Source organism: Melospiza georgiana, chromosome 15, assembly GCF_028018845.1.
Source record: "Melospiza georgiana isolate bMelGeo1 chromosome 15, bMelGeo1.pri, whole genome shotgun sequence".
NCBI lineage: Eukaryota > Metazoa > Chordata > Aves > Passeriformes > Passerellidae > Melospiza > Melospiza georgiana.
The window spans coordinates 6,375,373-6,389,592 of NC_080444.1; the positions used below are offsets into that span (position 1 = coordinate 6,375,373).

General features: G+C 51.7%; 1 protein-coding gene across 1 annotated transcript in view; it reads left to right on the forward strand.

The window, feature by feature from the left end:
• The window catches only part of FAT2 (FAT atypical cadherin 2), a 55,575-nt gene that overhangs the window by 40,225 nt on the left and 1,130 nt on the right, over window positions 1–14,220 (forward strand). The window contains exons 16-23 of the mRNA XM_058034835.1: window positions 504–641; window positions 1,475–1,618; window positions 1,866–2,063; window positions 3,187–3,994; window positions 4,729–4,874; window positions 7,950–8,391; window positions 11,370–11,523; window positions 13,176–13,768. Of these exons, the coding sequence (XP_057890818.1) occupies window positions 504–641; window positions 1,475–1,618; window positions 1,866–2,063; window positions 3,187–3,994; window positions 4,729–4,874; window positions 7,950–8,391; window positions 11,370–11,523; window positions 13,176–13,768 (2,623 nt within the window). The remainder of the gene's footprint in view (window positions 1–503; window positions 642–1,474; window positions 1,619–1,865; window positions 2,064–3,186; window positions 3,995–4,728; window positions 4,875–7,949; window positions 8,392–11,369; window positions 11,524–13,175; window positions 13,769–14,220) is intronic.

Genomic DNA, 14,220 nt, shown 5'->3' on the forward strand with positions numbered 1-14,220 from the left:
GGGCTTGTGGTGTTCAGCATCTAAGATTAAAGTATGACTTTAAAAAAGGATGATTGGCAGAATTCCTGAAACTCCACAGGCATGGAGAAGACTTTGCCTTATGAGACACCTTTAAGTGAAAATTAAGGATGGGCTTAGGAGCTTTGAGAGAACATCCGAAGAAAACAAAAATGCCTGAAAAAGGACGATGCCCTTGTGGCTTGGGGAAGGCAGAGGCTCCCCTGGGCAGAATAGCAGAGTCCAAGGTGATGTGGAGTTCCCTGTCCAGCCTATAACCATCACAGGGGTGGTAAAATCAGGAAAAGGATGAGGAGAAAGCTGAGGAAACTATGTTGTTTTGAAAAAACTATTGGATGACACTTATCTGAGCTACCCTCCTTTCCCCCTCCTCACTTAGGCAAGGTCAAACCAATACCGTAAAATGACAAACTGGTCCCATTTCTCCATGGCATGTCCTTTTTGGCCCAAGGATCCTAGTGTTTTGTTGTTTTTCCTCCAAACAGGTGTCAGCTGATGACTTGGATGGGTCCATGAACAATCAGATCACATATTCCATTGTGGAAGGGAACCCACTGGGACATTTTGCCATTCAACCCAAAAATGGGCAGATCAGCATTGCCAAGCATCTGGACAGGGAGGAGGTGAGTTCATGAAAATGAGAATGGGAAGACTGAAACAGATGTGCCCCAAAAGACTTGAGGGAGAACAGCTTACTCAGCTACCTCCTGTTTTCTGAATTATTTACTCACAATATTGTAGGTAGAAGATAAGGCAATAATTTGTTTTCTAGACTCACAGATACTGCAGTAGGAAGGCTGGGCTTTAGGAAAGGCAGTATAGAATCATAGAAGGGTTTGGATTGGAAGGGACTTTGAGCATCATCTACTTCCAACCCCTTCTGTAGGCAGGGACACCTTCCACAGCTCTGAGTTTTGGTCTCAATATTGAGAATGTTGGTTGTGGAAACCAGCATGGTTGGGTTCTGCTTCTCTGCATTAGAGAAAACAGGTGTGGGGAGAAGAAAGGTGACCTGTACAATCTCTTATTCATAAAACAGCAGCAGCTTGTCTCAGCCTGCCAGAGTTGAGAAGCCTTTGGATAACACTCTGAGGCACATGATGGAATTCTTAGGATGTCCTGTGCAGGAACAGGAGAAGATCCTCATTGGTCCCTTCCAGCTCAGCTTATTGTGTGATTGTATGATTCTTAAACCACTATTGACAGGTGTTTGCCCAGCTTAGTTTCATCCATCTTTGCCAAGTTTCTCTTTTCTCCAACTGTTGTGAGGCTGATTTAGTTTAGCAATGAGCTTTGAGTGAGATTTATGGATGGAGAGCCTTAGCCAAAGGCAAGGCTGTTGTGGCCATGGCGCATGACCTCAGGCATTTCAACAAGCTGCAGCAGAATAAAACTGGGATGTGAAAAAGCCACCATTCCCATTTCTCCAAGTAATCCTGCACTACAAATCCTCCAGATCCCCAGTTACTCGCTGACAGTTCGAGCCACGGACAATGGCCAGCCTGCTCAGTTCAGTGATGTCCCTGTGCACGTCCGTGTGTCTGATGTCAATGACAACCCTCCTCGCTTCTTCCAGCTCAACTACAGTGTGGTGGTGCAGGTAAGCCAGGAGACAGTTTGTTCTCTCAATCCCTGTCATTGCACTCAGGAACTCATTCCTAGGCTGCTGTTGGAGTAAAGTGGGGAGACAGTGGTGAATCACATCGCTGCTTTGTACTCTGTGTGTTCTAGGGCAGGGTGGGATTTGTTTGCCTGTTCCTGATCCAGCAGCTCCTGGGGCACTGTGGGCTCCCCTGGGCCATTTCTCTTTGCTCTCCTTCCTCCAATAGTGTTGTTCCCCATTTCAGGAGAATGCTCCCGTGGGGACAAGTGTCCTGGAGCTGATTATGAGCGATAGAGACTCTCCAGAAAATGGACCACCATACTCGTTCCAGATAACCCAGGGCAATGATGGGAAAGCCTTTGAAGTCACCCAAAATGGTCTGCTGGTGACATCGTCTGTCCTGAACAGGAGAGTGAAAGAACAGTACCTATTGCAAGTCCAGGTAGAGCCTGTCTTACTGTCCTGGTGTCTGAATTCCCCAGTGAGCTTAAGTAGCAATAAAATGCGATTAGCATGGCCCAGCTAAATGAAAACATCTCTGGCTTTGAAGAAATCCAATCCAGGCACAAATTTTGCAGCTTGGAGCCAGCTGCAGAGCTCATTTCTCCACACAGTCTGCCCACAAGAAGCAGGGGGCCAGCTTCTGTGTTGATAAAATCAGATAATATGATCATGAACAATACTCTGTCAGCAGTTTCCTTAGACAGATGCTTTCCCCATAATCATTCTAGTGAATTGCAATTTAAAGTGAGACCTGGATCTGGTCCTACAAGCTTTCTGTAATTATCCTTGTCATTTAAGAAGTGGTTTCAGTTCCTCTTAAAAAAGGATTTCTATTGTTGCAGAATGAATTCATTATTTTTCAACGTTATCAGTAGGGATAGTCCATTACAAACAAAAGGATAATAACATGTAAAGTACATACTTTTCAGTAATGGCAATTGTTGCAAAAGCTGGGTACTATTATATTACAAACCTCAACCTCTAACTGCTTAGCATTAGGGAGAAATTTATCCCATAATCTGATTATTTGCATTTTTCTGTTTGAGGTTCCTTGACTCAATGCTAGACAGATATTGTCAGAGGTAGGACAGGGGCTTAAAGAGCCTGGAACGTGAGCGAATGTGTTGATGTGCGTAATTGCTTTACATCTCTGTACACTCAGTTTACACGTGGAACCACAAAGATTGGCAACATCACAAAAAATTATTAACCCTCAGGAATATTCAGAGCCACTCAGAGGTGCCTCAGCCCTGCTGAATGCAAAGGGAAGTGAGTGTGACCCCATCACTAGCAGAGGGCCTCAGTCAGTCTCCAAGGCCTCCTCAGTCTCCTCCATCCTTCCCTAAGGCAGGGAAGCTGCCCTTTCCCTAGGGCTTTCTCCAGGCAGAGTTCCAACACTGCTGCCAAGTTTTCCCATTCCTTCTTCACTCCCTGCCTGCTGCCTGAGAGCTTCCCCTCACTGCTCCCTGAAGGGCGCTCTCCTTTGCAAGACCTCCCCAGTCAGGTGAGATGAAAGTTAGTCAGTGTGTGGCTGTAACAGATCCTCCTCTTTTCCTTGCCAGGTCTCCGACAGCGGCATCCCTCCCCTCTCCTCATCTGCGTTTATAAACATCCAAGTGACTGAGCAGAGCCAATACGCCCCCTCAGCCCTTCCCCTGGAAATATTCATCACCACCAACGAGGAGGCCTTCCGAGGCGGCGTTCTGGGCAAGATCCATGCCACAGATCGGGACCCCCACGACACGCTGGTGTACACTCTGGTGGCACAGGTGCCCAAGGAGGGGCTCTTCTCAGTCGGGGCTGCAGATGGGAAGATCATTGCTGGGGACAAGCTCCCCCACGGGCACTACCTTCTGAACGTGACGGTGAGCGACGGGACGTTCACAGCCACCACGAGCGTCAGCGTCCACGTGTGGTGCTTCACGCAGGAGGCCTTGGACAAGGCCGTGGTGCTGCACTTCCGACACCTCTCCCCCGAGGAGTTTGTGGGGGACCACTGGCGCAACCTGCAGAGATTTCTGGGCAACATCCTCGTCACCCGGCGCCAGAACATCCACATGGCCAGCCTGCAGCCTGCAGCTGCCTCGGATGGAGTGGATCTGCTCCTGGCTGTGGGAGAGCCGCACGGCTCCTTGTACGAGCCGCGGGTGCTGGCCAGCAAGCTCACTGGGTCAGCTGGGGAGATGGACCAGCTCGTGGGGCTCCGGATGAAGAAAGCCATCCACGTGCCCTGTCACGGGTCAGACTGTGCCCACCGTGTCTGCAAGGAGACCATCCAGCTGGACCCAGGCATGATGTCCACATACAGCACGGCCCGGCTCAGCGTCCTCACCCCACGGCACAGCCTGGAGCAGATCTGCTTGTGCAACGGTGAGCAATCCTTCTATAAACCTGGGCATGTTGTGTTCTCCTTCAGTACATTATAGAGCACCTGGATTTTCCATGGAATTAGCTTGCCCAGTGACCAACAGTTCTGCCCACAACTTCAAAGACTTTAAAGTCCGAAAGTTTCATGTAGTCTCATTTTAAAAATTGATCTCCTGTAGCCTTTAATAACAGCAACATCTGTATCTCTCATTGGGAAAAGTCACTCATATTTAGCAGGAAATGAAGGTCAGTGATTAGAATTTTTTATCTTTGATCTCTTGTATTGATTCTGGACCAAAGCACAGAATAACAAATAAATTTGAGGAAAGCCCAATAAAATATATTTGTTACACTGGTTCTAGGATATTTCAAGAAATAATTGGAGGGAGCAGAGATCAGTGACATTAGGGCAGGAACGTAAGGGGATACCACAGAATAATATAAAAACTTACTAAGGACGGAGAAATTCAAGGGTTTTGTAGGCCACACTGAGGACACCTTGAAGGACAGAAATAGCCAGGTTGATATTTCAGTTCTTCACAGTTGAGTGCATAGAAGAAATACTGGGAGTTCCTGGTGGGGCTGTGGGAGATGCAGTGCAGGGATCCATGGGTTGCTGTGGATGGGACAACTCCTGGACAGCTGTGGCATCAGGCTAGCAAAAGAGGCAAGGCTTGATACAGTGCATAGCCTCAAAGTGCCACAGAGATGAGACCTCTCTTTCACTCTCCTTTCAGGAACAGCTGTGAGGTTTGGGGGCCACAGCTACATCTGGTACCAGCACTCCCAGGCTGGCTCCTGGCACATGCACTTTCGCCTCAAAACCCACCAGCACCACGCAGTCGTGTTCCACGCCAACGGGAGCGACCACGCCACGCTGGAGGTGGGTATGGCACTGCAGGGGACTGCTCTCCACAGCCACAAAAACCTCACTCTCTCAGGGAAGGGAATCACAGAAAGAATATGCAAAAATATGTACCCTTAGTGAAATACAAGACTTGGGAAGACTAAATGAGAGCCAAGCAGATTTTGGCAATTGCTGCAACTACAACAGGAAATCATTCTCTATACATGTAAATGCACGTATTGGTCTCTGGTGTGACTTCTGGTGAAGTCATCAGACACTCATAGCAGGTCTACATCACCCTCTTTCTGGTTTCTTCATTCGTCTCTTGCATCTCACCTCTCAGGGCAAAGAATTTATCAGGTGGAGTTGTTCCCAAACCAGTTTGTTTCCACTTTAGCAAAGGGCAAACTTTCTCCCATACCTCAGATTACAGGTTCTTTACAATAATGGACAGAAAAGAAAGAACAGGAATCCAAAATTGTATTTTTCACACAAACTCCCCTCTTTCCAACCACTTTCTTCAGACGGTTTCACTATTTTAGACACCTGCAGAGACAGGAGTATTTCATTCTGATTACTCTCCTCCCCTCAGCTGAGCACTGAACTTACCAAAGCATTCAAAGATCATCTCACTCTTCCACTTTGCCAACAGAAGGAAGGCAGCAAATTACTAAAGAAAAGCTGTTTTATGTATTCCTCATCAACTGAATTCAGACTAACTGGATACTAAGCTCACAGCACCTGCTTACTAGCTTACAGAGATTTGTCCTTGAGACTGATCACATTGAGATCTACACACTATAACCTACCTGGAAGTGTTCATCCTGTTCTTGGATTTCCCCATCCCTTCTCATGGTTTCACAACCCCATCTTCCTGTTGTTCCATCTTTCCACAGTTACTCAGACCCACTCAGACAGGGAGCTGCACAGCAGCCAACCCCCACGCACATGCCTTTTGCACATATTTCAAACTCCAGCTGCCACAGCCATCACTCCTGAAGAGCAGGAGAAGAGAAATACCATGCATGTGTCCTGTACCCATCTCTGAGAGTGACTTTAGGCTGAACTCTAAAGGGCCAGTGTGAAAAACTTCTCATAAAGGGTCTCATGCTTTCTACCTCACCTCTGGGAAGGAGTCACCAAAGAGCTCATCAGAAGGAATCCAGCACGCTGGGTGGTGCTCAGGAAGTACAAGATGACAAGAGACTCCACTGATTCAGGCCAGCACAGGGAGTCAAGGGAGAAAACGGTCATTATTGGTGGAGTTCAGTGAGCCCATGATGTCCTGTGGCCAAGCTTGTCTTCACAAACTTTTCAACAGGAAACATTCGTAAAGCCTCCTCCATAAAAGTGCCTGTAAATAATTTCTTTCCTGACTCACTTTATTAGCAAATCTTAGGGATAAAAAGATTTCTAAACCACCTGGCCTGATAAAAATGAAGGAATCCCTTAAGATTTTAAACTTTGTAGACTGAAGTACTCCAGATATGAGCCAAAGCCTTGAAAGGACCATAGCTGATGGTTTGTAGATTTGATGAAGAGGATGACCTCTCCCAAGAGCATGCATATCACCACTTTTCCATTCTCTAAGCTCTCCTGATGTTCAGAAATAGGTTACGGGAAGAGGATGGCAGACCAGGCAAGCTGGGAAAGGCTTGGCAGTGTGTCAGCTCTTGCTCCAGGGAATCGAGTTCTCACCTGTCTCCCAGCCCCAGAAATTGATAAGCCAAATCTACAGACCCATCTGAAGAGAAATCATGTTCCTGCAGATGAAATGAAGTGACAAAGCTCTCTGGTGTGCTTGCCAGTTGTGCAAAGGGATTTACACACATGTTGCCCCGAGGCCCTTCCATGCCATGTGCCAGCTGCTTCTTGTTCTTTCTTCCTTCAGCAGTTGCCATCTCCTCCCACTGGTATTTATGTATACCATGGGGTATAAACTCTCTAAGAGTTAGCTGTTGTTCTGCTCTGCCCCATAGTAGTCCCTTCATATTGTGTGTGGGTTTCTCTAAAGTCAGGGTAGCCCATAATCATTGCTACTCTTCTAACCCCTTCCAAGAATCAGACTCTCCTTGCTGTCTCTAATGTCCCCCATGGACATCTCTCCTGCCTGGGATCAATTGCTTGATGTTGCATAGCAGGCTCTGCAGGTTTCCCACCAACACTTCATTCCATCCCTTTTGTCCTTCTCCATAGGATCTTGGCTTCTGTGAGAGAGAGGTTTTATCAGCAAAGCACTGGGGAGATAGAGGTGAAAAAGGGGTTTAACCCTGACTTCACCCTGAAGCAACACAGCTAACTTTTCCTTTCTCTGTCTATATGACTTTTAAAGATGAATCTTGGGCCAGAAATAGGAATTTCTGATGTCCCAATTTAATGCAGAGGACGTTGGTGTGGTTCACTTTTAGCAGCTCAGTGCCTTGTCTCTCTCCAGTCTGTTGGAGATCAAGGATTGGATTGCAGCACCTATCAGTAACTTTGGCCTGGTTTTCCAGCATGGGTACAACAGTAATTCCTTTCTCTGCCTCCCAAGTCCTGCTTTTTCCCCCAGAGAAAGCTGCCAGTGCTTCTCCTCAATAAGATTCTTTCACCACCCTCAGCCCTGCCAAAGGGACAACTGCTCCAGCACCTTCCCTACCACCAATGAGACAGTGAGAACAGAACAAAAGCCACGTGGCCCAGAACAAGAGCCCATCTGTGACTGGTGATGCTCTTATGGATAGTCTGAATGCCAGGGCTCTGATCAGGCTCAGGAGGGTGGGAGAAAGGGCAAGCAGCTGCAGCAGTAGCTGTATGATCCCATGGCTCTATGACATGGAAAGATGGGCTTCCTTCCTTGCATGCTGGTCAAAGGCTGCCAGGAAGGACCACGGGTGAAATTGTGACTGAGAGGTGAGGGTGTTCTGCAAAATAAAGGAGTTGTAGTCACTTAATTCATCAAGACATAGGTTAAAAAAGGTGAAAGGGGCTGCATTTGGTACTTCTTGGAATCAGAAAATTGGGAGTAATCTCAACTGCCAGTGTGAAGGCCAGGAGAGGGGGATGAAGCAGCAGGAGAAATGAGTCCTCAGCCACCTGTGTCACAGCTACCTGTGATTGTGTGTTTTACAGATGGTTAATGGAGTGCCTCACCTTGGCTACAGCTGCCAGGGGAGCTCCTCTGGGAACCTGTCCTCCTCACGGTTTGTGAGCGACGGCGAGTGGCACTCGGTGTTCCTGGAGGTGAAGAACTCTTCCGTCCGCCTGCTCGTCGATGGCCTGGGCAACGCCTCCCTCCAGCTGCCAGGGACCTGTGGTGTCCCCCAGGGCAGGAGAGACCTGGTCTTTGGGGGCCTCCCAAAGCCGCTGCAGTCCCAGAGGGTCACTCGGGGGTTCAGGGGCTGCCTGGACCTGGTTGCAATCAACGGCAGAGAAGTGGTTCTCCTCCCAGGGAAAGGGCAGTCGAAGGAAGTCTTGGAGCAGGTGGGGATAAGGCAGTGCTGCTCCCCCAGCGGTGCCTGCAGCAGCAACCCTTGCCTCAACAACGGGATGTGCTCCGAAACTCATGGAGGAGGTACGTGAACATCCCACACAGGGCTGTGCAGAGCACTAAGCACTGAGGGGGGGGAAAGATGCAACAACTTTATTATCCCTGTAGAGGGGTTATTCCAGAGGGGAGGCAGAGATTCTCTATCCCAGGGGACCTCAGGTGACTCAGTGCAGCAGCAGCTGCAGGCTGTGAGATCATCATCCTGGCTCTCACCGGTGGACCACGGGCCCAGAGGGCAGGAAGGTGTTTCTGAGGAGTGTGCATGACATAGGAGAGCAGAGTGTTGCCAAAAACTCAAATGCATGTAGAGATTCCACCCACCCCTCTGCATCCTTTTTGCTTAAGGAGCTGTTAACAAGGCTGGAATCAGGCAAGATGGAATCATGTGGTGATGGAATCTGGGCAGAAACAAGCCAAGATCTTGGACTCTTCCCACTGCAGTGAGCGACTCCCCAGGGCTATGCAAAGGGATATGGGAAAACCGTAAGCTCAAATCCTAGAGTCCCAGGCTAACATGGGGTACACACACCCAAAAGAGGCTTGATACAGGCTCTGCCCCAGGCAGTGTCCCTGCTGCCCTCAGAGGGGCTCCTTGCAGTGAGCTGTGTCCTGTGTCACAGGGACAGGGGCTGTGAGCAGAAGAGCTGCTCCCAGTGATGTCCACCCTGTGTCACTGCCCTACAACTCCTTGTAGCTGCCAGCACAGCAGGGCTGCACCCCATAACACCCTCCGTGAGATGGGTACTGCCTGTGCCTCAGCCCCTCTGAGGGGCAGTGGGACTCTTCCCACGCTGCTGTGTGGGGCAGAAGCTGCTCCTGCAGCTCTCTGGGGCCCTTGCCAAAGCACACCCTGCCCAGCGAGCAAGTGAGGACAGAGGAGGCACCACCTTCCCCTGCCCTGCCCGCTGCCTCTGGGAACAAGATTCCCAGCCCTGTCGACTCAGCAGCTGCCTGGTTCAGGTGAACTTGTTTGACACCAGGTGTAAGTGTACAGAACAGTTAGTCTGGCTGGCACTCACACCTCAGCCTTCAGACCCTCTGCACAGAAAAGCTCACTTGCTGGGCTGGAAGGAGCTCAAAGCCCTGGAGGGGAAAACGCATCTCTGCTCTAAGTCAAGGCATCCCCTGCTTTCATTGCAGAGAGAATGCAGTGGGATGGGGAGGTGAAAAATCACTCCCTCAGTAATAACCTAATGATCATCACCTTTCCCATAGTTTCCTTCCAAGATGAACAATTTCTCCTGCAAATGGCCTAGGTGGCCAAGAAAGAGCCTGTGGGACGTGGCCCCAGGCAGGGCACTGTTGCAGGGAAGGGATTGCCTAAGGGATGTTTATTTGTGAGGTTATCCTGGTTCCCTGAGTGCCATGGGCTCAGTCCTGGGTACCCCAGGCAGGCAGCCCAAGTTTATGTAGAGCTGTGCCCACAGGGATCTCAGTGATCTCCTGCAGAGCTGTGCCCAGGATCTCAGTGAGTTCCTGCAGAGCTGTGCCCAGGCATCTCAGTGAGCTCCTGCAGAGCTGTGCCCAGGATCTCAGCGAGCTCCTGCAGAGCTGTGCCCAGGATCTCAGCGAGCTCCTGCAGAGCTGTGCCCAGGATCTCAGTGAGTTCCTGCAGAGCTGTGCCCAGGCATCTCAGTGAGTTCCTCCAGAGCTGTGCCCAGGATCTCAGCGAGCTCCTGCAGAGCTGTGCCCAGGATCTCAGCGAGCTCCTGCAGAGCTGTGCCCAGGATCTCAGCGAGCTCCTGCAGAGCTGTGCCCTGGATCTCAGTGAGTTCCTGCAGAGCTGTGCCCAGGATCTCAGTGAGTTCCTGCAGAGCTGTGCCCAGGGATCTCAGTGTAGGATTGCAGAGCTGTGCCCGGGATCTCAGCGAGCTCCTGCAGAGCTGTGCCCAGGATCTCAGTGAGTTCCTGCAGAGCTGTGCCCAGGGATCTCAGCGAGCTCCTGCAGAGCTGTGCCCAGGGTTCTCAGTGAGCTCCTGCAGAGCTGGGCCCAGGGACCTCAGCGTGGGATTGCAGCACAGGCAGGGACTCGCCTGGGGAACCACGTGGCCGTGTGAGAACACAGCTGTGGGGAGAGCACCCAGGCCAGCCCAGCACCACCCCAGGACCACAAACACAAGTGAGCCCCACATCCAGGACCTGTGTTTGGGCACACACAGCCCTGTGGGCAATGTCCAGCACCTGCTGCACCAGTGTCAGCACGTCCTTCTGGTACGGGCACTGACACACATGTGGGAACAGGCCCAGGTTGTTTGCCCTGTGCTCTAAAGCAGGGCTGTTCAGCTTGTGGATGAGTAGCAAAGACTTTTCAAGTGTGCTGGAAGGTGCAAACTCTGAATTTCCCTCACAGAAGCACCAGCCAGGTGACGAGCAGGAGCCCAGCACAGCCAGGGACATTCCCACGCTTGGGGCTATGCTAAACAGCAGCCAAAAGCACAAACAGCAGGAGCCCCTCCGAGTGCCTGGCTCTGCTGGCTTTCTCTCTGTCTGTGAGCAGACATCTCCTGCAAGCAGGAGAAACTCGGCAAGTTGAGACAGGCACTTCATACCACGAGAACTCGCAGGACCAAAGACTCCTGAGAACAACAAATTACAGGGGATTGCACTCAACAGAGTCAGAAACTGTGAATCAGCCAGCCAAGTTCCCCTTCCTTTATCCCAGATTTGTCCCTCAGCTTCTCCGTGCAATAAAGCCATGCCCTGGCTGCATCCCTGATCTGTGTCAGGAGAGGACGGGCTTGACTTGTTGCTCAATCAGCTCCCTAGTGCCACTGTGTTGTTCCAGAACAGCCACCCAGCCTCCAGCAGCCACACCAGGTCCTGTAATGAACCCACCAGGCCTCCAGGGATGGCCTGGGTGTCCCAGAGCATCTGCTGCAGCAGCAAATTCCTGTGCCTGGATACTGTGTGAGCCCCCTGTGGGGGCCATCAGCACCAGGCTCTGCTCCTCCCTGTCCTTGCCCGTTTTTCCTCACGGATATGTTCACTGTCACCCTCTCCAGGTTACACCTGCATCTGCCCCGGGCTGTTCTCTGGTGAGCACTGTGAGCTTGGGGACAGTCCCTGCGAGTCCAAGCCCTGCCTGCACGGGGGAACCTGCACCCTCTCGGCCACCGGCTACTCCTGCCACTGCCCGGACTGGTACCTGGGCGAAAGGTAAGGCCTGGGGGGGGTTTGGGACAGGTGACGTCCCCTGATGGGCTGAGAACGTGAGCCTTGCACCTTCCTGGAGCTCACCAGGTCCAACGCTCTGGGATTAATTGCAAACTGCAGGCGCCCGAGCATTGCAGCCAGGAGGTGCTGGAGGGCAGAGCTGAGCAGGGCAGGACACAAATAACTCTGCCATCGTGTGGCCGCTGCTCCTCTGAGCAGGAGGGAAAACTGAAACTTTCCTGCAAGTATTTTGGTGCCTGCAGGTGCTGTGGGGCAGTGCAAAGGCTCTCTGTGATGGGACACAGTGCTGCTGGCACACACTGCTGCTCCCTGTGACAGGAGCTGAGTTCAGCAGCAATGGGAACATCTTGGCTGTTATGGGGGGCCTGGCAGCAGGGTACAGGCAGGCGCTGCCCTGGGGCTGGGGGAACCTGCTGGCAGAGCTGTGAGGTGCCCCCTGCTTCAGTAGCCTCAACACCCACCCTGCAGAGTGCTAAAGGGGTTGTTTCTATCTGGGAACTCTGTGGGGTTCATGCAAAAGAAATCTCTGTCCCAGCTCGCAGCTGTGATTCATCCAGTTCGAATCCCAGCTCAAGACAGTGGGCATTACCACCCCAGCCCAGCAGCCCCTCTAAGACCCCCACCTTGCCTCCAGCCCAGCCTGGTCAGTGATTCCCAGCACAGGCTCAAACAGCATCAAACCCAGTTCATCCTTCTGCCTTGCCCATCACACCCAGTTCATGCTTCTTCCTTGCCCATTTAGCCAGGCTGGACACTGGTCCTGTGGATCAAGGCAAAAGCAGAAATGATCTGTTCAGCTCTTGGAATAAAGGCCTGTGGCTGAGCATTAGGTGGCAGTGTAATACCTGACATCGGCCAGAGCCTGTGGGTACACGTCACACACACCAGCTCACACATCCTAAATCACTGACTACAACAAGAGCAGTGCAGACTTCACAGAGTTTGTTCAGTAATGAGAACAAAAAAAGGGAGGAAAAGCCACTAAAGCACTGTATATTCCCCCCAGCATGGGGAGGTCATTGCTGTTGGAAGGAAAGGTCCCCTATACTGTTGGCAAACATTTACGTTGTGTGTGGGTTGGACCAGGACAGGGAATCAGAAATACCATCTCAGTTCTGCAGATGCTCCATAAAATGTCAAAAAGCCTCTTCAGCAAGGGTGTCCATTCACCATCTCACATGGTGGTCTTTTCCCAAATGTTTTCTGCAACCTGCAGATATCCACAGACCATCCAGAGGCTCCACAGAGCTTGGAGGACATGGGAGACTTCATAAGAGGTTAACACACCTCATACTGACCCTGGGCTTCCTAATTTAACAGGATGGGAGCATCTCTCTATGCAGTGCTAGCCCTAGAATTCCAAACACTGCTCTGAGGCAGAAAGCCCCCTATTTTAATTTGGGTGTACAACTGAAAAATAGCACCACCCTGTAAAACATGGCCTCTTGAAAACCATCATTTTATACTCAAGGATCTTCTGCCAGGATAAGCAGGTAGCAAGAATCCAGCGAGGGAGGGACAGCAGACCAGGACAGGGCATCTGTGGGTGGTGTAAGCCAGAGCCTGACCAGGATCAGGCAGTTCTGGTGCATCCCAGGCTCACAGGGCTCATCTCCATCCCTTTCTCCGCACAGGTGCGAGAAGCTGGCAGAGGAGTGCCCAGACAACCCGTGCCGCAACGCCGGGCGCTGCGTGAGCAGCCAGGGCTCCGTGTACTGCATCTGCCCGTCCGATTACCAGGGGGAGTACTGCACCCAGCCCATCATCACCCCGGCCATCGTGCCCACGCACTGGGCGCTGGGCCCCGAGGAGATCGCGGAGATCGCGGCCGGCGTGCTGGGGGCGGCCGTCCTGGCCGCGGTGTTCGTGCTGGTGCGCAAGCGCTGCTGCCACCGCGCCAAGGCGCACAAGCCGGTGGCCCGCGAGGACCCCGACCTGCTCTCCAAGAGCGAGTTCTCCAAGAGCGTGGGCGTGGGCACCCAGCCCGTGCCCCCCATCGAGCTCAACATCCTGGGCGACGCGGCGCACAACAACCTGGACCGGGCCGCGCCCGAGCCGCGCAAGGGCGCCGGCACCCCCGAGTTCGTCACCTTCAACTCGGCCAACGCCCCCAAGCACCGCGGCACCATCGTGTGCAGTGTGGCCCCCAACCTGCCCCCCGCCGCACCCCCATCCAACTCCGACAACGAGTCCTTCATCAAGTGCACCTGGGCCAGGGAGGAGATGGGTCAGTAGCCACAGCTTCTTCTTGTTCTTACATACCCCTCCTTCCCTTGGGAAGGGGATCTGAGGTTTGAAAACATGGAGGGAAAATGGTGTTGGCTGAAGCAAAGTAGTGTTGTCATCTCAAAAGTTCCATATCATCTTGGTGATTTCTCATGGGCATCACCTTACTGACTCTTTCCACGCTGACTCCTTCACAGCACAGCCAACAAACTCCAGCTTCCTTCTCACCCAGCTAACCCCCTCTTTTATAGCACTCATCCTTATTGGACACAGCTGTGGCCTGTTAAGTGCAGGCCTGTCTGAATCTTTGGTAATTAGTACAGCTGCAACTCCTCAGGGGTGAGATTACCTTCCACACTATCTTTATTTTCTTACATTCTATCTCTCTTACATTCTATCTCCTCCACAAAGTAGGGGCAAATGCTGCCCCAGCCCTGCTGTAGGGCTTTCATT